At 31.7% G+C, this 23,882-nt stretch overlaps 2 protein-coding genes across 4 annotated transcripts in view; one reads left to right on the top strand and one right to left on the bottom strand.

Annotated features, from left to right (window-relative positions):
- Positions 1-5,884: 5,884 nt before the first annotated feature.
- Positions 5,885-23,882, top strand: part of LOC122715606 (follistatin-related protein 5-like) — a 61,988-nt gene continuing 43,990 nt past the window's right edge. The window contains exons 1-2 of one of the 3 annotated variants that reach the window (XM_043937950.1): positions 5,885-6,015; positions 6,151-6,232. In XM_043937950.1, coding sequence (XP_043793885.1) covers positions 6,230-6,232 — 3 coding nt within the window. In that variant the 5' untranslated portion in view covers positions 5,885-6,015; positions 6,151-6,229. Of the gene's footprint in view, positions 6,016-6,150; positions 6,233-8,902; positions 9,339-23,882 lie in introns of those variants that run through there. The other 2 variants (XM_043938114.1, XM_043938039.1) reach the window with 2 other exon arrangements.
- On the bottom strand, positions 17,125-19,351 carry LOC122715763 (acyl-CoA Delta-9 desaturase-like). Its single transcript, XM_043938238.1, has 5 exons — positions 19,126-19,351; positions 18,744-18,874; positions 17,962-18,167; positions 17,531-17,713; positions 17,125-17,389 (listed from the first exon to the last, which is right to left on the bottom strand). Exons 1-5 carry the CDS (start codon positions 19,349-19,351, stop codon positions 17,125-17,127), a joined length of 1,011 nt encoding a protein of 336 aa, XP_043794173.1.

Here is a 23,882-nt window from a genome sequence, read left to right as displayed (position 1 = left end):
CTTTCTTCGGGCGCAATACCCGCTGAAACTTACATCTAGGCTCGAGATTCACTAATTGCAAACAAAAAAAAAAAGAAAAAAAAAAACCAATGATCGTTGTCTATACATATTGTATATTCTCGAGCACATCGCGAAATTCGAAAAATCGATGAAAAAAGTGAAATACAAGCCATATCGTCTCAGCTTCATCCTCGATTTTTCAAATTTTATTCCCTGAAACAGATTGTCACGCGAAAACGCGCCTACCCGATCAGAGACTGTGACAACCTGCCCGGCCCTACCTACTTATAATTAACAGACACACCAGAAGTATACTACCTATCCTACCTAGTTCTATATTTAAAAAAATGGCAAAACAAGCACACCAACACATTCATTCCACGATTCTCACGCATAATACTCGGGCGCAAAAGCCTAAACTAGGGAAACGTCCCGGGACGCCTCCGACACCCGAGCTTGGCACACTACATTCACACTCTAACTTTACGTACCATTTTCCTGAAATCAACTGACGATGGTTAGCGACCATTGCGTAAAATATGATAAAAAAATCGTATCTATATTAATTTTTCTTAATCGTAAATATTTATATTTGAAAGAATATATATATATCTTTTAAAAAAAATGAAGTTGCTATATGTAAAATATAGTGATTGATGATATTTATTTCATATCTTATCATTTCATATTTTTGTTATTATTATTAATTATTATTTTGATGATAAGATTAATAATATATAGATGTAATATTATTAATATATAAATAATATATAAATAATAAAATTATTAATATATAATTGAATTAGTAACTATAAGTAGTAGAATATTATGATTATTATTTTAAATATTTCAAATTTTAATAAATTAACGACGCAATTCCACAGCCTAACCACACACACACATAATGTGGAAAATACGTCGTGCACGATACACTAACACATCGTCAGTCGCTAAAAAAATTATTATAAACTTAAAAATTATGTTCATCGTGCCTATCGCCTTTCTCTCATTCAAGTAGCACCTGGGCACGTGAATGAGATCCTGGCAATAAACACGGAAAGGGTTAAACCTGAAAATCCTGAGCTAAAAAAATATTAGTATATTTTGTATTTAACGGACTATGATTTATTTTATTTCAAACATTAATAAATATATTATATTATAATATATTATAAATTTAAAAAAGTATTTGAAAATTTTAATAAAAAAGAAAGAAAAATATTTATAATAAAAATGAAATTTATTTATTAAAAAAGATATTGATAATAAAATTCAATAAATAAAAGTAATTGACAAAAATAATGATATATTAAATGATATATTAAAAGAAATAACCTCAGACGATCTTTTCATCAAAGCATATTTTTAAAAAAATAAAAAATTGATATTCAAAACTTATTGCTTTGATACTGAGATCTATCTGTCGCGAAATGTCTTCTTGTACTTAAAATTTATTACATTTTTAGATGAAAGAAATAAAATTTTAATATATTTATTATATTAGAATTCAAATAACTAAATTCTTAAAATATTATCATGAAATAAAATTAAAAATAATTTCATTATTTCATTATTAATAATATGTAAGTATTCTCATTTTATAATAATTGGAATAAAATCAGAAGATATGCAATTTTTCTATTATTTAATTAATATTATCTATTATTTATTATTTATTCAAATTTTTATATAGATACTTAATTTTTACAAATATATTCATACTAAATATATTGTATATACAATTTTTTAATTTTAGACATTAATTTTATTTAGAATTTATGCTAAATTATAGCAAATTTTTTCAAATACTAATATTCAAACTAATTTAATTAATATTAATATTAATATTATATTCATATTATATTATTATTAAAAAAATTATTAATATTCAAAAATACGATGTACAAGAAGACCTAGCCTGAACTAATAAATAAAATGCAAAAGATGGAAATGTTACTACTCGCGAATATAATAAATATTCGCGGTCATTGTGCTCATGAAAAAAATCTACGTAGTACAACCAATCACTCGTGTCGATTCGGATCTTTCATCCTACGACATGATTGAGTGACCAGAGGAATAAAAATACATGCGACTCACCATTCGATGCGAAGAACGTTATCATTGATTCTGTTATGGCCAAAGAAAAAGTCAAGAAAATTGGTAGAAATCTGTAACAAAATATAAAATATTATATCTATTTTAATAGAAGAATAAAAATTTTAATTTTTTGAATATCAATTGCCTTGATTAATTATAATAATTAATAATTTATTTTTTGATTAATAACTTATAATGTAATTAATAAAATAAAGGAAGTAGAAAAATATATGAAAAAAATTACCTCTTTATATAATGGATGATCATCTTGAAATTAGCACTGACTCTATTCTATACCAAAAATAAATATTTTTATATTAAAAAAAAAAAAAATAAAATAAAAAATAAACTATTAACACATCTGTTTAATAATTTACGGAAAACACTGACTCTAATTTCGCGTAAGACTATTATAATTACACTTAATTAAGAATTATTATACTTTAAAAAAATATTAAAAATATTATTACAAAGCAAACACTGATTCTATAGACCACATTGCGCGTGGCCATAAATATTTTTCATAAATTCAAAGAACTTTCAATTCAATCTTTGAATAGAAGCTATCAACAAAAAAATAATATTATATATTTAGTATATATTTATTATTATATTATATTAATATATTATTAATATATTAGTATATATTATATATTATTATATCTATTATATCTTTAAAAATAAAATATTAAATATAATTTAAAAGTACAACATTAATTATTAAAAAAATTTTTTAATTTAAAATTAAATTTTATCACCTTTTGCCAAGTCATCATGGCGTCTATATATATTGAAATTTTTGCCACTTTTTTATCATTCCATTATATCTGCAATTAATTAATAACCTACATAAAAAATCAAGATTTTCAAATAAATATATAAAAGGAATAAAATTAATCGATTATATTGAAATAAAATAATAATCAAGTATAAATTTTATCGTAAAATATCATAATATGAATTACCTTTAGCTTTAACCTGTAATTTTAAAGAATAAAAAAACTAAAAAGAAAAAGAATAATTTAATCACTAAAATATTTTTACTTATAGTAAGAAACACAACACAACATTATTAATGGAATATTATCATATAAACAATAAAATATAACCGTAAAAATACTTAAATATTACGCAACAAATAAATCACACAATTTACGAAAAATGACGCGTCTTACACTACTAACTATCGATAGTACAATGATATCTCGCGTTATAATTTCGATTATCGAATTATAAATTAGAAATATACGAAGAAATATACGATATGCTTCGATTCGATAAATCGAAATATGTCGAATGTGATACACAAATTTGCAATTTCCAGAAAAAATTATTATGATAAATATTTATATTTTCTTACATATAAATAAAAAAGATATAAATATATACAAACAAAATGCGAAATATTATTCTTAAAAATAAAATTCATTTAATAAAAAAAATATGTTATTATTGAAATTTAACTTGACAAAATAAAATTGATTATATTGAATTAACTACTGTATGTTTCAGTATTAATAAATAAACAATAAAAGCTATTCCAAATATTAAAAGAATATATATTTCTATTCTTGTAAAATGAAAAATGTTACCTGATATACCTGATATACTGCTATAAATCGTTGTATGTCAGCTATATATCATTATTCCTTCGAAGTCATCGCAACAATCAAACAATTATTTGGACATATAAAAAACAGAAACAAATGTATAAAATAACAATTATATTAAAATAAAGCAATAATCAAATTTTTACGAAAAGGCTTACAATATAAGCTACCGGTAACCTCAAATAAATGATCGAAAATAAAAGCATACAAACTTCAAAGAATTAATTAATTTTGTTATCACAATGTTTAATATATTAATAAATGAAAATAACGATAATTTATAAATTTTATAATAAAATAGGAATAGATTTACTTACTGCGTAGTTAAAATCAAACAATTAAAGTTGATACATCCTGCAACAATTATTTTCGACAAAAGAATGACGCCATAAGTTTACCTAGGACGTTTCTAATTGGCTGAAACATATAGTTCTTTATTAGTGAAGTCGCGCGAAAATTGAAGTATTTATATAACATATAATAGATTGTAGATTTTTATAATATTGAAAAATCTATGAAAATCCACTCGTAAAAATATAGAAATTAAAATATAAAGAATTAATTATCAAAATTAATTTGACATAAAAATTAAATAGAAAACACTAAAAAATAATAAAGGAATTTAAAATGAAATACTGTATATATATATATATATATATATATATATATATATATATAAATTAAATACATTAAATATAAAAATTAAGTAAATTAAATATAATTATATATTTATCATATTAAACGAATATATAAATAAGTGTATAAATAAATTTTTATTTTCAAACTATTAATACAACATAATATTTTTTTATTATTTAATCTTACTTAGAAACAGTTAAATAATAAATAAATAATTATCTTTTAATTGTATTATTAAATTAAAATTATATATTTCATAATCTAAAATTTACAAGAAAAGTATTTTGCAATTTTCTTTTATATCTTTTCAAATTTAATTAATTTTATTTTGAATAAAATTATTAAAATATTTAATTACATATTTAAGTAATTATTTAACTAATTATAATATATTATATAATTTAACTAATTATAATATATTAATAAATATTATATATTATAAATTTATAATAAAATATTTTACATTATTCTTCAATTTTCACTGAAGACTGAAAGAATAAAGCGTTGCGCCGTTCCAACCAATCAGAAAGTCGCGAAGATACAGCGACTCGACGAATTAGTGGGGACGGCGTCAGTCTATTGTCAACAATCGTAGAGAGAGTACGTATTACATCGGCACAGGTATTTATAAAACTATATAAAATTTAATATTTTGGAATAATTTATTTATTATTATTACTTTTGTTTAATAATTTAATTTATATTGAATAAATTATTTCATTAATTATATATATGTTTAATTATTTATCAAGTATTAATATACGAAGATAAATTGTCTTTTGAATTTTTTTATCATTCATTTTTTATTCGTGTATTTGACAGTTACAGTTATAAGCGTTTAAAATCAAATTTGATTTATTTTCTTTAACATTATTATTTTAATTTTATATATTGTTTTACGATTTTAATTTTTATTTTATAATTTTTTTCTTTTATTAAACCATTAGAATATTATTTAATTAAAAAAATAGCTTCGAAAGTATAATAGGTTATACACAGACTTTCATACAAATGTAATAAGACATAAGACATTTTTATATTAAAAAAAAGACAATCAATAATTATTCTAAGTTTGTTTTGTCTTTTTATTCATATGTAAAGAAAAATAATTATCAGATTATTTTAATCAATTTTATTTTATTCATATTCTTATATATATATTTTTTAAATACGTTTATTTATTTATTCAATATGTTATTTTTGTTTGATTTTATACTCAAAATATTTATTATAATTTTTCAAGAAATTGATAATATATCATTTTTGTATTTTAATAATAACAGTATTTTCTTAAACAAATGTTTGAGAAAAAAGAATGAAAATATTAAAATTATAATATTTAGTTTCTTTTTCCAGCCCATTTTCTAATAATAATATAGTTTTATTTTCAGAAAATATTTATGATTACGTGCAATGTAATCGCTAGAGTCAGTGTTTATTTCGTAATAGTATTTTCAATATTTTTTAGAGCATGATTGCTCTAATTAAATTTAGTATATTTAATACGTGAAAATAAAATAAATAAAGTCATTGTTTGTTTGACGATTGTAATTTAAACTAGTGCGGGTAATATTTTTTTATTTTATTTTTTCTTTTAAATATTTATCTCGAGTAAATATTAGAATCAGTGTTTCAACAAAATAAGGCGATCATATTATGCAAAAAAGTAATTATTTTTATATATTTTCTATCAATTTAACGTTTTTTATTTTTATTTATTTCAGTTCTTTCAAATAATTATTATATTATATATATCATATTATATATCATATTTTAAATTATGATTTAATTTTTATTATAGTTTCCACTTTCTTTAACTCCGAGCACCTTATGGATCACTACAGCAGCAAATATATAACAATGTAAATTCTTCACATCAAATGGTAAGTCCCATGCATTTTTATTTCATTTTATTTCAATTATATCATGAGATGAAAAATTCGATATGAATAATTATTTATATTCTATAGATTTTTTTCACGAATAATTGCGAATATTTATTATGAATAATAATATTTTTTTTTTACGTTTTATTTATTAATTCAGAATAAATCTTTTTGTACATAACATTTTCAAATATTAATAATCTTTCAAGTTAATTATCTAGAATTAAATAATTATAATCTATTGGAATTTATTTAATATAAATATTTAGAAATATTATAATAAATAAAAATATTCAATATATAAATTATATAAATTATACATGAAATAATTCAAATAAATAATAAATAATATTAAAATAAATTATTTTTAATTTAAGTTCATAACTTTTATTTTTTAATATTTTTAAATTTAATTTTGCTTGATTTTTAGAACTAAAAATACTAAAATTTTATTCCTTTCGAAAAAAAATATATTAAATTTTATGTACAAAAAGATATTTCGTGACAGATAGATTTTGAAATAAAAAATTATAAGTTTTAAATATATTTATTTGTTTATTAATTTAATAATATTTAATAATATTTATTATTAAAATGATTTATATAGAAAAAAGTAGTTATTAAAAATGATTATTATAGTAGAGAAAGAAAGTAAATAATATGACAGATATAAATTAAAAATTGTCAACTCAGCGTCATCTTTCGAGTATTTAAAACATCTCAGACAGGATAAAATAGAATAAGAATTAAGAATCAGCGCCATCTCGTGATACTAAAAAAATATTTTTTTTTTAAATTACTCAAAAGATGGCGCTAGACTTTATTTCTTTTTCTATTTTACCTTATCCTTGGAGAAATGATTTTGGCATTGGATCGAAAGATGGCGTTAACAATCAATTCTTAGTCTATCTCTGTCCTTTTCATTTTGTTTTTTTATTCTTTCTACGTGTTTCATTTGCGGCACTCTCAAGATGGCGTTGATTCCACAATTTTTAAGTTATGTCTATCCTTCTTCCATTATTTGTTCTCTTTGTCTACACTTATTCTTTAAAATTTACGCTGAAGGAACAATATATAATTAGCTTAGATAAAGTAGAATAAGAATTAAGAATCAGCGCCATCTCGTGATACTAAAAAAATGTATTTTTTTTAAATTACTCAAGAGATGGCGTTAGACTTTATTTCTTATTCTATTTTACCTTATCCTTGGAGAAATGATTTTGGCATTGGATCGAAAGATGGCGTTAATAATCAATTCTTAGTCTATCTCTGTCCTTTTCATTTTGTTTTTTTATTCTTTCTATGTGTTTCATTTGCGGCACTCTGAAGATGGCGCTGATTCCATAATTTTTAAGCTATCTCTATCCTTCTTCTACTATTTGCTCTCTTTGTCTACACTTGTTCTTTAAAATTTATGCTCAAGGAACAATATATGATTAGTTTTATTGTTCTTTGATGAAATTGATGAAACGACATTTTGTGCTCTGCATGAACTAACATTTATGTAGTATATTATGTATTATACATGTTATATAATATATAAATAATAATATATAAATAAATTTAATTTTATTAACATTATATTTTAAATCTATTTTTATAAAAAAATCAAATTAGTATTATTTTCACTGTATTATAACAAAAAGTACGAGTGTAATTTTTAATTCATGAATAATTCAACTCGTACATAAGTCTGTCTATTATTAATAGCAGTCAAAAGATCTATGAATATAATAATGCATACACATCAATAAGCATAATGATTACAAATATTTCAATATTCATAGATTAATATTTATTTATTTATTTATTATTTTAATTCATTCTCTAGATTAGATTCTTTCTTATATTTCGTATATTTTATATTTAATAATTGGAAATATTTTCAATTTTAATTATTACTTTTCGTTCAATTTTTATTATTGTCCCAATTTTATTCTTATATTTCTGATTTAATATCTTAAATCCTTATTCTTTGTCAATCTATTTCAGAAAATTCATTATTATATAACAAATAAATTTTATAATATCAACGATACAATATTCCATAAATAAAAATAGAATGTTATATCGAATAAGCGATAACTAAATAAGTTATTTCAGTTTTTAAATTATTCCACACAATTATTAAGTTTTTATTAGTCATACAAGTTAGATATTCAGTTCACTTTGAAGCTAAATTAATGCTAATTTTGTAACTAACTTTACATTTCCCCCTCTCCCCTTCATTCTTAATTTAAAAAAGCGAACGAAATAACAGGATATTATTGTTTCCATTTAACATTTATATTTTCATTCATCTCGTGTACCGCTAAAACTAGAAAAATTCGAATCCATTGTAGAACCGTTAACTTCATCGACAAATCCTATAAGAAGTTCAGCACGTGCGATTTCTTTCAACAGCTGGAACACTTCCGTACAAAGTAACGGCTATCCAATAAGAATCGAACGCATTGGTTAATCCCGTTTCCGCTTTCCTTCCTAATTGCTTAAATTGCCGGAAAAGTTTAAGTGAAGCTTCAACCGCGCAAGCGCATTGTAGGGCGCACGCTGCGCCAGTACCACTCGGTCAGGTAAGGTTAGATTAGATTTCATATCGTTTTCCAACCCTCTCCTCATGTTCAGTACACCCCAAGCCATCACTGCGGTCGGTAGGTTTCACTTATACATTCCCCCATCGACAAATGCACGCGCATACATACGTACACGCGCCATTCGTGTATTTGTTTATACATTCGTATGATCGTATATCCGTTTAATCGCACATCGATCAATGCGATGATTTACGTTGTTCGTCGATTAGAATGGTGGCCGGTAACTGGATGAAAACATGAAATTCTCGCATCGGCACGCAACATTTTCAACATTTTGAATTTTTACGCAATCGAGATTTTATTGAATTTTTATAATCGAGATTTTATTGAATTTTTCACGTACGATTGGTGAATCGGGATTATTAGTATATACCGATGCGAGAATGCATAAGGAAATTTGGTTGGACTAAAAAAGGCTAGCATATAGTGTTGTCGCGTCGTCGGTGGTTGTGAAAGTGACCGTGAAGATTGTTACAACGAGGCAGTCTCGACGGAACCAGTTACACAGGGTGAGCGAAATAATTCACAGTCTTTAAAAAGATTAATGTTTACTCTCGACCTACCTCAAAACTTTTTCGTGCGATCGGAAACACGAGGGTTCTCGAGCCGTGCACCTTCAACGTAATTGATTTAAGCCCCATAATTCAAGTAAACTTTGAAACTTTCGTTCCAAATAAATCTGATCGTATATTTTTATTAAAACCGAAACAACCGCCTTTTAACGTCGTTCTAATGGACAAATGCATCGCATCGTATGCTACTATCTTTACACATGAAACTACTATTATTAATTAAACACGCTATTATCACATTCACATTATCCTGTGATCACGTTTCAATCGCGCATCAATCGGACAACAACATCGAATAGAGGAAATTTTTAAAAAAAAAAAAAAAAAAAATATCCAAGAAGATCGCGCATTTAATAATATTCCAGCATGCATTCGCATTTAACGTCCATCGTGGAAATAACCAACAGCTTCCATTCACAATGCAATCGCTCCTATTAGCAAAACCGCGGTAACCAAAAGTGCTGCGTAAATGAGGCCACGAGCGTCAAAAAACGCGGTAGAAGGGCAGAGTAAAACTGTGGAGAGTAGAGAGATGTGGAGAAAATAAACAAAAAAGAAAAAAAATGTTGGCACGATCCAAGATGAATTGATATAGAGAAATTCCTCCGTCCTGGCTACGAGTGCAGCACGCGTGGGATGAATACAGCTAGGGACGGCTGTATATCCGTAATCAGGCAGGTGTGAGTGACATCTACGAATAACTAGGATTGACGCGCAGGCGCCTCCACCTGTAGATACGCTTCCATACGCGAGGCTAAATTACTAGATTTATCCGTCGGTGGAACAGAGCGGTGTCAGAGTATGCGGATCAATATAATTATCTTTTTTTTTCTTTTGCTTCTCTTCTTTCCTCCTCTTCCCTTTTTTTCCCTCCCCCTTTTCTTTTCTTTTCTTTTCTTTATCGCGAAAGAAGTACACTCCTTTTACCGAGTGTACTTTTTTACCATTTGATCCCAACGCTCACGGGATCGTGCACAGCGCTCCGTGGCGCGTACAGCTTGCGGGGAACCGACTAACGACGAGAAGATCGATAAAATTACGTATCTCATTGAAAGAGTTCGCTTCGGCAGCGGGACTCTCTCCTTTCCTTTTCTTTTACGATCCTCACACTCACGGTAAGAAAACCCGATCCCTCTATCGTAGAATCGTCTCGGAATTGTTCTTCTTTGGGAACAACTCCCTCTCCACGTTTCAACGATCCACATTGAGGGGAAAGTATCTTTCAAGAGAGGAATTCTTTTCCTCGCTATCTTCATTCCTGATGCTGGGGAAAGGGAAGAAAGGGAAAAAGAAAAAGAAGAAAAAAAAAAAAAAAGGAAATGCGATCTCTCGGAATCGTCAACCGTGAGACAAGGGAACGAAAGGACACTCGAGTAAACGATCCATTTCCGACAAGCTGGACAAGATTTATCTTCGCTGGAAAATGATATTTAGGGAAAAGGGATATTTTCAGAAGTACGAGCGTGACAAATGATTTGAATCTTTTCAAATATGTATATATATATTTTTTAACGTTCAATCGACTATTTTATTCGATTCGTATATATCGTTAATATAAAAATTGGTTTTATCGTGTATACGTAAATAACATAAAACGAAACACACAAGGGGCCAATATATCGTTTCCACTCCGTTCGCGATACACGCTTATTTAATCAAACCTGCTGACGTTTTTATTTGTTTAATACACTATATATATACATCTATACGTAGAATATATCGAGCAATAAAAGAATATACACGAAAGAGGGGAAAGAGGGGGGAGGAAATGATCGATCCCCCTCGAAAAAAAAAAAAAGAAATTTACGACGATCGCCGCGAAAATATTTCCACGTAAATAATAAAATATACATAGAAACCGTGCGTTTCGAGCAACAAGCCGCGAAAAATCCTAGTGGCTCTCGTTCAACAACGCGACCGGACACGGATGATGCATCCAGTTCCAACTGCAATACCGTCCGTTTCATCCCTCCATTTCCCTCCTATTATCTCGTGCTCATCGCAAGTTCAGTGGCAAGTTTTTTCATTATTCTTATTATTGTTTCCAACAGCACCACTCTCGTTCCACCGTTACAATATCACCACTAATGGCCTATGATCGTTAACATTACCATTTCTATTTTTATTAACCGTTCTAATAAGCGTTATTATTTATATATATATATATATATATATATATATATATATATATAGAGCGATATATACTCTTCGAAGCGAAACGCATCGCCCCCGTGTTACGAATTCTCATTACCTTTTCGAAACAGACTTTTTTTTCTATATGTTGTGCACACATACACATATACTCAGAAGCCGCACGCGGTTTAATACCACCCCCGCGGGCACGCGTAAAACTCGCGTCGCACGAGCGACGAGAAAGAAAATAGGAGGATCGGAGGAACGAACGTCTGTCTGCCGGTTGGCACAATGGTCGTCGCCGGGTCAAAAGTTCAGAACTTTTTTCATGTAGCTACACATGTAGTTGAAGGGAGTCGTATCGATCTCGGGCGAGTCCGACGAGCGAAGTTCTTGGAGATTTTGACGAGAGCCCCTTGGCGATGAGCTGCTTTCCAAACAATACTTTCCATGCACTGATACTTGGCAAGCAAGCCGAAGCGACGATCGGTTCGCGCTTAGAGCTTCCCCTCTAATCGAACGCACCTTCGAAGAATAAGAAGCCTTGCCCTTAATTCCGCCTCCTACATCGTTCACCAACTCTGGATACGATTCTTTCGCTCGCAATATAAGGGTAATCCTTTAAGAGCCTTTAACGCCGAGCTAAGTCTCCAAGCTAAGGTTCTAAAGATAGAGCTTGTGTGGATAGATTAGTTCGCCTATTATTTTATCGAACTACGGATTATTTGCGAATTATAGGTTCGATCTATCGACATCTTCTTAATCGGTGTTCACAGAGGAATTCTTTGTGAAACCTTTGTTACACACAGGGATGTAATCAGCGATGATATTCGCGAATATCAGTGTGGACGTGGCATTACTAACTTTTCTCGCTGGCCACTACTTTTTCGCTCATTTTTTTTTTTTTTCTCCTCCTCCTCCAAGCTTTGAGTCGCCTCTACTCTCCACGCCATTATCACCAGCTTTTTGGTCGCCTTCGAGCTCGATCCATATAATGCCTACGCTTTTACGACCCCTCTTTTACGACCTTACGAAACGAAACGAGCCGAAAATGTCGTAGCCGCGGTTTGTCCGCCTTCCCTTCTGTTCTCTTCTCTCTCTGTTCACCATTTTAGCGAGCAATGCAATGTCTTTGATTCTCTTTCTCTCTCGCATTTCTCTCGTTTCACTGGATCAAACATTGGATTAAACCGTCGAACTGTTGCTTCGAATTCGTCGGCCGCTTTCAATGAGGATTCTTCCTCCATCTTTGATTCCTGATTTCTGACATAAATATATATATATATACAGGAACGGGGCGGGTTTGGACGGGGAGTTTGTTTCGCGGAGAACATCTGCTCGCTTTGACCCCGACGACGGAAATGCATCGTGGCCTGGATCAGCAAGTATAATGAAAACCAACAGCCGATGGTAAACTTTATCGAGATATAGATACAGGGCTAGTTCTAGGTAGATGTGTGTCAGAAACGTGCATGCACGATTCAATCTCTGCGTGGGACAAAGTAATAACATGCATTCGTTTGTGTTTCTTGTCGAGTAAGAGGGAGGGGAAAAAATTATGCGATTATGAATTTAATAAAAATTATTATTAACGTGATAAAATTTTTTTTTTATTCTTAAATAAGAAGAATCTCGTTCACACACGTTTTATATCGTATAATCTTTAATGATAATATTCAGAATATTTTCATATCTATCAACTATTAACATAACTCTCTGACATACAACTTGCCACAAAGTCCGAAAAGTCCGGCCTTGCATAGATGTAACAGGGATTTAAACACGAATTTAAGCCACGTCGCGTAAAAGATACACGTAAATCACACCTGTACCGTGTATAAACTTGTTGGATAAGTTCGAAATAAGCCCCGTTGAATGCACATCTTGAGCTCACCCTAATAACTAGCCGGATGTATCGCCGCCGAGGCATTAAGCTTGTAATATTTATCGTACAATGTCTCCACCGATGGATACAAAATCGTAATTCTCTTTCTCAATGTGAAAAAAATATCAAGCCAAAAATCTTTCTTGATTGATTAATTAATTAGAAGAACAAAGGGAGAAACGATAGACGAAAATATAGACGGTTGCAATATATCGCGGAAAAGGAGGAATGGAAACAAAGGAAATTTGATTTTTGTTGTGCTAGCGGTATCGGAGCGGAGCGAATACTTTTCTGTATAACGTGCAACGATTCAAATTTATTCCACCGCCTCGAGGCGACGGTAAAAGACACATCAGAGCCGCGCACAGACAGAATGTGTCTTATCGATCCGTTCTATTGCGATGGTCATAACAAATTCATGGAGGAAAATACTCGGCGATGCCGCGAGGGTGAGACAGAGGTGCGCGCAGAAGTACGTGGAGGGAGCCGTAGGGTGAGAAAACGCAGACAGTGATTTCGTCTCTTATCGTTAATCGATACACGATGCTAAAATTACCGGAAAAATGTTGGAAGTGGTTCGCCGCGAAATCGGTTTTTAAGCTGGATGAGACCAGTAATTAAAAGGTGACCAGAATCGATAAATGCCAGGTTTGAGCGGGAAAAAAAAAAAAAAAGAACGTTTGGTTACACCCTTGTTCGAATATAAAACACCCTTATAGATATAGAAAGGAAATGATTCACAGCCGTCGAATACGAGTCGATTTGCATCTCGATCTCCTCCATTCCATTCGACAAAATTATTACGCGATCCCGCGTAAATTTTTATCACGCTCTCTGAAATACAACAACGTACAATCGATTACCCATCGTTCCCATTTTTACCTTGTTCTCCTTCCGAAACGATTATACACCCCTGCAGCTAATAAAAAAAAAAAAAAAAAAAAAAAAGGAAAAAAAAGGAAAAAAAAATAGTCTATAGTCGCCGTTATTATCGGCCACCTATCATTCGAGAATATCTGTCGAAGATAAAAATACATAGGTCAGTGGCCCTGCTGCGACGACAGCCGTACATACGGTGAAACAATGTCCTGTCCTGGCTATAAATATGAAATATTCGCTATAAACGCCGCCGACTTCGTATCATACTTATGGAAACTCGACGTGTATTTTTCCCTGACTTTATGATAGTTCGTGTCTCGCTTCGCATTTCTCTTTTTCTCTTTCTTTCTCTCTTTCTCTCTCTCTCTCTCTCTCTCTCTCTCTCTCTTTTCCTCGTATAAAAATAAACTAGGGATACTAGTGGCGATAATCTAGAGCATAGATGAACAATAACATGGAACGAACAATAGAGAGCATAAAACGGTAGCGATATTTATAAAGCTTGTAATCTATGCACGATATCTATCGCGTGGGATAATACAAATCTGCGAAATATTAAACGATCGCAAACACCACCACGTGTTTCCCTTTGTATAGTGAGCAGAAAGCATGTAATTACTACATCGTTAATGCTTCAGTGATCGTTGTTTCGTCGATAATTAATTTTCGCTGTTTCGTTGAATAATTCGCGCTATATATATATATACGTATGCTCATGTATGTCCGAGTGAAAGTGGTTGCCGTGTGTACGCAAAATACGCGGGACCATCATTACCGACCGGGTAATGATCGACCTGAATGAAAATTCATACGAAATTTCCGGTACCCCATACCTAGACCGAAATCAACCGGAATTGTTTCGATTTTGAGTTGAACAGCCCGTTAATCGACTTTAAACGACAAATGGAACTGGATTGGCGAACGATTAAAAACTTATTAAAAGCCGCTATTTGTCTGCTTGAAAATTTCTCGCTTATTTCGCGAGATTACCGATTTAATTTTGGATCGGTGGAAAATTATTAGTTTTCTTAATTGTAAAGAATTTAATTCCTACTCTATAAATAATAAATATTCTAGTAGCTCTAGTAATTATTAATAATTTATTTTATTACGATAATACGCGATAAAAAGCAACGCTTTAGCTAATTTATTTGAAAAAAAAAATCGATCAAGGATTAGGAAATTTTATTAAAAATTGTCGATAATTCGTAATATTTTACAATATTTTCTTTATTTCCGTCTTCGTATAATAAATTTCCTCCCGAAAATGGTCGGTTTCGAAGACAACAATGAAAAGCAGCGGAGGACCAACCGAAAATAAACCGTGTTGCACACGGGTTGACAAGTCGAATGCATAAGGTAAACACGGTTCATTACTGCAGCATTCATTACCGTACCTTCTGAAACGACAACCCTTCGCCTTTGCTTTCACCGGTTTAATGCCGGGTCGGAACAAGGCCGCTTTTGGACAACTCTTCTACGGACTTCTTGAATAAATGAACAACGCGATGCGTAACAAGCCACGTTCGAAAACGTTTCCCTTTTAAAAGCGCTTCGCACGCACTATATATATATACATACATACATACATATATCGAAATAAATAGTTCTCACGTTTCCACGCCGCACCCGTTAGAATTTGAAGCTCGCAGCAAACGCTGCGAACCATGTTTAAAGTTTGCTGTCAGCTCAACGCTGACGGTTGTGTATGCTACAACGGGGGAAATTCGTGAAGTTCCTTGGCAAAGTAAGCCTTATTTCGTTTCATTTGCAAATGTTATTTGCATTTGCGAGACAAGCTTCCATGAAAGCATCCTGTACGCTTTCTCGTTTCACTCGTTCCATCTCCGATACAGTGTAACGTGTCACTGCAAATATCCTCGCTAATTAACGCGAATCTATCCCGATTACCTTCTGTAATCGCCCTACGTATTTTAAACACGGCCATTACACGTATAATGTAACACGTATTCGTCGCTTCGATTTCACCGATCCTCGGTCTTCTTTAATAAATATACTCGAATATGAGATGGAGGAAAGTATATGTGTGTATGTGTGTGCGGACACATGTATAAACGACGAAACTGTTTATTCGTGCATTTATCGGTATTATGACGCGTACGTGCTCACGCATATTCCTGATCTAGACCGATACGCGTCAACGTGTTAAATAAACGTGGAGTGACAAGGTGAAAAGATTCGCGTGACGTCCGAAGCATACAAATCTGATGTCAAATATTCGATGTCGGTATTCGAGTAAAGAGGACTCCATCTATTTAAAAATGATATCTCTCGTTAATCTATTTTTCCTTTCTTTTAAGATACGAATGTTCGGGATGCTTGCCGGAGGGAACCTTTAGGATAAATATTTCTATAATTTGGCCTTCATCTTTTTTTTCTTTTTAGAATTTTTCTATTAACTTGATATTTAACGAATATATATATATACTTTTTATTTGGAACGAATATATCCTCGTAGACCTTTTCTATATATCCTCTTTCTCTCTCAAAATTTTACAAAATTTTTTGTTAGTTAAAAATAAAATTTCTTTTATGGAAATTCGTTCAAATTATTGAATATTCCATATTTCACTGAGCTATTCTATCATTATTTATAAGAATATCATTTTTATCCAACGAATATACCGAATATATTTTTAGGATTATTCAAAATCGAAATTTCGAAGCTTCGAAATTGTGAGATATTTTTCTCGATAACGTGATCCTTTCTCTATAATTCTAAAATTTTTTTCATATATTCAAAAACTTCTACACATATTCGTTACATATCTTCATCTTAATCCAGTCTTTTCGAAATCTTTCCTCTCAACATCTCCGGCGTCCCCATAGGCTACTCGTACCGTCACCCTTCCTCGCGATCGTACGATCGACCAACTCCTCCCTCGGTGTTTTTAAATCGTATGCCAACCCCACACGCGCCATCAACTCTATGAAACCGGTGGTTGGATTCAGGCCGTACGCGCCCAGTTCAGCAGCCTTGTAATCCCACGGGAAGGAGTGATGGTAATTATGCCAACCTTCACCCAGTGCGAAGAAAGACACTGCCGGGTTCTCCGTCGGTTTCACCCTCCTGCAGCCGGAGGAAACGGGGTTAAATCGCGCTTGAAAAACTCGCCTTGCCTCGCCTCGCCTCGCCTCGCCTCGCTCGTTTCAAAGTTTTAATTAACTTGTAAAGGAGGAAGGGAGAGATGAACAACGCGGCGAGACTTGCCTGTTGTACGGTCGATTTCCCCACATGTGGGCGAAACTGTTCACGATAAAAGTTGCGTGCAACGACCACACGTAGCGAATGAGGGCCGCGTGAACGCTTATGAACCACGTCTCGTCCCATGCAAGGATCGGCACCAATATCGGCATCGCGAAGCACAACGTGAGCATAATGACCTCGTAATACCTGGAACGGAGACAATAACTGGAGGAAACGTTAAGGAGAAATTCCTCAGGGAGGGGGGGAAGCCAGCTTTTTCAACGAGCGCAAATTGTTGCGCCTTCTGTTGGAGAATATTTCGGTTTCAACTCGATCAAAATTCAACGGGTGCGAGAAATTCATGAATCCATTGGAACAAACCGGTGTAAATACGATGGACGGTAAAAGCGCGTGCCGCGTCTCCTATGGCCGTTTCAAGGGGTAAGATGTCTTACTTGTCGAAGAATTTTATCACAGGATCGGCTGCGATGTCGCTCATATCGATTTTACTGCCGTACTCCTTCACTGCCGGGTCCCGTTTAACCATCAGCCAACCGATATGGGAGAAGAAGAATCCACGAGTCGCGTCGTGTGGATCAGCGCACGTTTCCGTGTATCTGTGGTGCGTCCTGTGGTCCCGTATCCATTTGTAAAAGTGCGTCTGATCGAATGGGAAAAAAAATATCTGTGATGTCATTCGGGATATACTTACACGACAAAACGATTGCACGTATCCTGTAATTCTCGATGTTCCAATGCTTCGTACGAAATATACTTGATGATATGGAATTTGTTTTATTGTATGAAGAATAAGAGTGATAGAAAATAAAAAGTTTCGTATTTGTTCAGGAATTGGGAAAAATTTTCTCAATCTTATTGAACTCGCTGGAAATTATTAGATAACGTGCTATCTTTTTGTCGCGTACTATAAAAGTGAATATTTTTGACAATTATTCGAGATAATTTAATTGCTTCGTAATTGGACTTTTTTATTTTTCTCTGTGAGTATGATAATGAAAATTCAAGAAGAGGATAAAAAAATCTTTTAAGCAAGATGAGAGATAATTGTGTGTTTTAAGTGATTCAATCAATTTTAGAAAGTATATTTTTAATAATTATTGAACGAAAGAAATTAGAATGGAATAATGAACGAAGGGGAGAAAAAGTTAGAGGTCCAAAAAGTACCCTGAAAAAAAATTTGATTTCGAAAAGATCTTATTAGAAGAGTTTAACTTACCTGTCCAGCCATGCAATACAAATAAGCCAAAAAGATTCGCAAAGGAGTCTTGGCGGAATAACTTTTATGCGCCCACAGTCGATGAGCCCCTGCTGTTATTCCGAAGCCGGCAACAACACCGTACACGATATCTTGATGAAAATAACGTAACGTGAAAAAGAAAAAAAAACAAACGGTTTCGGTCGAAAGAAAAGTCTCGGCCTTATTATCTCCCTATTATTGAAAAAAGAATGAATAAAACTCAACTTTCTCTTGATAAAAATATTCGAATGATCGACAAATCAATTTGAATACTGAAAAAGAGAAATTCGATAAAAAGAAAAATTCGAAAGGGAGGAAAAAAAAGAAAGAAAGAAAGTAAACCGAAACACGATATACTTACTCCAAATCCATGTCCACAGCTTGGCATCACGATAACCGTTCACGAAACCGTAAACGGCGAGGAAATGAAGCACAATGATACCAATCACATTTCGCCATATTATCCGTAACCTGGCCGGGGTTCGTTTCCCGGCGAGTGGAACTGGTTCCACGTCCTCCTCCAACTTTCGATGATTCTCGTCCTTCTTCTTCTCCTCGTGCCGAGTAGTCACCGTGGTAGTGTACATCCTCCAATCTCTCTCTCTCTCTCTCTCTCTCTCTCTCTTAATTTGAAAATTGATCGATTCCCCTGTTAAAACTTTCAGAAAAAAAAAAGAAAAAAAGTCATCCACCCTTCCCATTAAATTTTACGATCGGCCGCCTGTATAAAATTTCCGTTCATTAAATATAATACGGATACTTTAATTACCTCGCACCATAGCTGCGTTAATTAATTAACACGATTACCCATATTAAGCTTGGCGATATGATTGTCAATTATACGTACGATATAAAAGCGGGGTAATTGCATGCACTTCCGTCGCATCATCGATTCTCTTCTTGTCGCGTACACGAAGAGAAGAAGAGAAACACAGGCCGATAGGCGTAATTTCCCAGATATAAGGAAGTTAGCTCTATTACGGGCGCGGCCATTTTCAGAAAGAGAGGACCAGAGGGCGAAATGTCTCGAGCTTTTGACAAGCTTGATAAATTTATAACTTTACTGTAGAAATGCATTAAGCTATGGTGAAATAAATTACGCGATTGAAGGAGGCAATAAGCGCCCTTAATAGTCTTAATTTAATTGAGCGCTCGTTTAATGCTACCGGCGAAGGGGATTAGGGGGAATAAAGTCAACCGTGAGGTAAATCTAGGAATTTTTCATTTAAGGCGATCTAAGGTGTATTCGCTAAACGGTGGGATCGGATGCTGCGTAAATGCGATAAAATAAATAATGCTTTCCATTTCGCCCCAATTAATATCTTTCGCGGGCGATCAACGAGCCTTGGAATGGCATTATCGATGACTAACGATGTGGAATGGATCTTGGATTGGAGGGTACGATCAAACATCATCGTACAATTTTTAAGAAGATGCGAAAAGGGTGATCGTAAATGGGTGACGACATAATAGGAAAATTAAATTAGATTCTTCTAATTTCTATTTTATTCATCGTTGGAAAGAATCATTGGACGTCTATTTACGAATGATATCGATATTAATTTTTTACATTTACATTGTTTCGTTCTTTTATATCGAGCTTAATATCCCAGTTATAAATGTAACAGTAACATTGAAAATTTAACTCCGCTGCGTTTAACAAATTTAACTTGTTTAATTACCAGGTTAAAAAAATTATATACTTGTGATATTTTGCGTTATTACTTTTGATAATTTAAAAATGTATGAAAGATAACTAAATGCTGCATTGTGAGGATTACGTTTATAAAATGTTAGATGTTAAATTATGAAAACTTTTAATCTGAAACAAAAAAAATATTAATGTTAACGTTACACACGAACTGGTTGCAAATTAGATATAGTTGATTGCATAATATAGCTACGAAACAGATATGATTTCTGGAAAAATTCATTATTTTTGTGATCATAATCATCGTTCAATATATACCACGTGTAACCACTATCTTTATCATAGGACAGAAAACAGAGTTTTCGAACGATAAGATAAATTCGAAACAGATTAAATTACCCACGATGCAATTTGATTATTTACAGAGCACATCTGAATCGTGCAAATTAATCGATAGAAGAAAGAACGAAATCCAGTCGAATACCCAGAGAGATTCAATCAAAAAGTTTAATGCATTCGAAAACGATTTCGTACATCGTGAATTATTCCAGAGAGAAATTAGACGGATAGAGAAAAAGAGAGAGAGAGAGAGAGAGAGAGTGAAAGATCCTGAGAATTCTTTATCGTTCTCTATTATCGCTTCAAAATGAAACTGGCATAGAAATTTTATTAACCGGTTTGGAATCTGTTCAACCGAAATACGTTCAACCAGATGTCCGATTTTGCATTAATAAATTCGATTGGGAGATGTACGATTCTGCATCTGATCGGTGCATAAAGGCTACGACTACATCTGCGACTTCCGTGGCGCGGAAAAGATATTTCACGATGTATGGAAAGCTTCCTTTTCCTTAACCGATACGATATATGTTCGTAACAGTTTGACATCGAACGAGTTACGACTCGAGGGATCGGTATTATGTTATTTACGGAGGATTAACCTGCTTGGACAATTTCAAAGAAATATCAGCTTGTCTGAAATCGAGATCCTCGTAATAAGAAAAGAGGTCGAGTAACGTGATACATAAATTGGAGGTATATTGGCAACGTTGGCAGTTATAAATTGGTTAGTGGATTTTATAAAATAAGTGAATAAGCTGAAATGTTATTTTTATTTAAAAATTCAAACAAATGGATAATAAATTAAAGCTGATAAATCATAATAATTATGAAGATAAATTAACCTTTTGCGGGTACGTAATTATTTGATATAAATAAATGTAAAATTGCGCGAGATAAAATGCAAAAGAGTAATCGTGCTGTTACGGGCCAAATATCCAATATGCAATTTAAATATAGAGATTTAGAATAATAATAAATAAAATCGTTTCTGCAAATAGAAATCTACTAAAATAAAATATAAACGTAAGAAGAATTTTGGGAAATTTTAACTTGTATTGGTTAAAGAAGAAATAATATCAAATTTTTATATACTATACTAAAAATACTACCAAATGATACAAAAATTAAAATATAATTGAACTTAATTAATTAACATAACAAATGTTATAACAAATAGCGTAGAAATTCAATTTCTCGTAGATCGAGAATTAATTGACCTATCGTTTAAAATAAAAGGAGAGAAACGATAATTTCATCCATTTTCATATTAAACTTATAAAGAACGCGATACCATAGATATTAATAATAAACATTTTCATATTATACACAGCATAATAACAGTCAACGTTCCTCCAATCTACGATACCCGTTCGCAATAAATACACGTAATCTCGTGTCATTAATATCTACACGGTATGCACATTTTGACAGATTGAAAATAATTGCCGATATTTCATCACACACCTCTTTCTCTCTCTCTCTCTCTTTCTCTCTTTCCACGCCGTTACTCTTGCGATAATAATTAGAAATTAATTCAGTGTACGCTGGTACCGTGAAAAAATTATTAATGCATATGTATTCAACCGCTAATCTCTTCTCTCATTAACCACGGTTCCTTAAACCGTGTTCCTGTGAAATAGCCTTTCGAAATTCGGGAAACGATGATTTACGACACGTAGCGGGCATCAAACCGAGTTGCTGTCGCAACTTTCGCTCGTAAAAACCTTGTCTTTCGACACGATGGCAATTTCCTTCTCGTTTTCTATGCCGGATCATAAAAATTGGGCCCATCGATCGGCGGCGGCCACGTATCTCGTGGCCGCGACACGAATGATGAACCGTCAAGCGAACGGTATCGATGGAACTGACACGGCGAGTACACGTACGTTGAAATTATTGTCCCGTTGTTCTGCCGTGATACAGTGAAACGTTTGGCTGACAGCTCACGGTGACGCTCACGATAACGTCGCCGATAAACCGAATTGAATTTTCGGTGTTAATATCCAGGGAAGATCGGAGATAGATTTTAAGCAAGGATCGCCATCTATCGCCATCCTTCGTCGATTTATTCGCCTTCCCATTTATTCGAGAAGAATAAATTTGGAAATTTTGAATAATAGAAGATTCAATAAAGTTAACGTGGATTCGAGATTGTGATTTGTGTAGATGTTTCTACGATGGTTATTTATTTTTACTACCAAAGCTACTTTATTATAATTATTGGTGGTTATTGCTAGGTTTCAGAAGCTTCTAATTTTTTTATCTGTTATTCTAATTTTTTTTAAAAGTTATTTCATCGTTAAAATAAAATTTTTGAAGGAAAGTTTGGAAAAAAATTATCATATTTTTATTTATTTTTAACCAATTTTTATCTAGATAAAGCACTCAAGGTGTAGAATAAATGATTAGAATTACCCTCAGGTAAACATTAATCAACCAGTTACTTTTAAGTTAAATTTAATTATATTTCATTTTTATATTATCAAAAATTTTTATTATTTTTTTTTTTTTTTTTGAAAGAATTTTTCTTTGCGCTTATCAAATACACGAAAAAATTCGCTAAAAGAATATATATTCGCATATGTTTGAAATCACGTAAAAATCAAACGTAGAATTTTTCGTTATTTCGTAAAAATAAATAAAAATATGATACTTTTATCGATTGAAATCTTGTTTTAGATAAAATAAAACTTTAAAAAAAAAAAAGAGTAGAGTAATATTGTAAAATTGGAAAAAGTTAAATAAAACTAGACAGTTATTAAAACATGAAATATATTATTAAATATATTAATATTTAATCTCTCATTGATGGATCTCATCGTCGACATTCCAAATTTAAAATTTTTACAAAAGAAGCCTAAAAATATAGAAAATGATCCATTTCTTCCTTTATCATAACATTTAAAATATTTGATTCAAAAATTAAAATTCATTCTGTGTAGATGTTATTTATGAGAATTAATTATACTTCAATTTGGATTTGTTTTTTAAATAAGGACAAATTACTATTATTATTCAATCTCAATATTCCCAATATTAACAAACGCTTATATTTCTTTAAATTGGATTTGCTCCTTTCTACTTAACTAACCAAATATCTCCTCTGCTAAATTTCGAATAATAAA

The sequence above is a fragment of the Apis laboriosa genome, unplaced genomic scaffold (genome assembly GCF_014066325.1).
Source record: "Apis laboriosa isolate Shangri-la unplaced genomic scaffold, ASM1406632v1 scaffold104_cov149, whole genome shotgun sequence".
Lineage (NCBI taxonomy): Eukaryota > Metazoa > Arthropoda > Insecta > Hymenoptera > Apidae > Apis > Apis laboriosa.
Note: the sequence above shows the minus strand (reverse complement) of the source record. Positions and strands in the feature narration are given on the sequence as shown.

What these genes read in the sequence shown, in the direction of transcription:
- LOC122715763 (XM_043938238.1), bottom strand. Translation starts at nt 19,351, where the DNA reads ATGTACACTACCACGGTGACTACTCGGCACGAGGAGAAGAAGAAGGAC. An exon ending in TGTATTGCATGGCTGGACAG is followed by an intron (nt 18,168 to 18,743) that starts GTAAGTTAAACT and finishes CCATTCGATCAG; the next exon opens with ACGCACTTTTACAAATGGAT. An exon ending in GTGATAAAATTCTTCGACAA is followed by an intron (nt 17,714 to 17,961) that starts GTAAGACATCTT and finishes TCTCCGTTCCAG; the next exon opens with GTATTACGAGGTCATTATGC.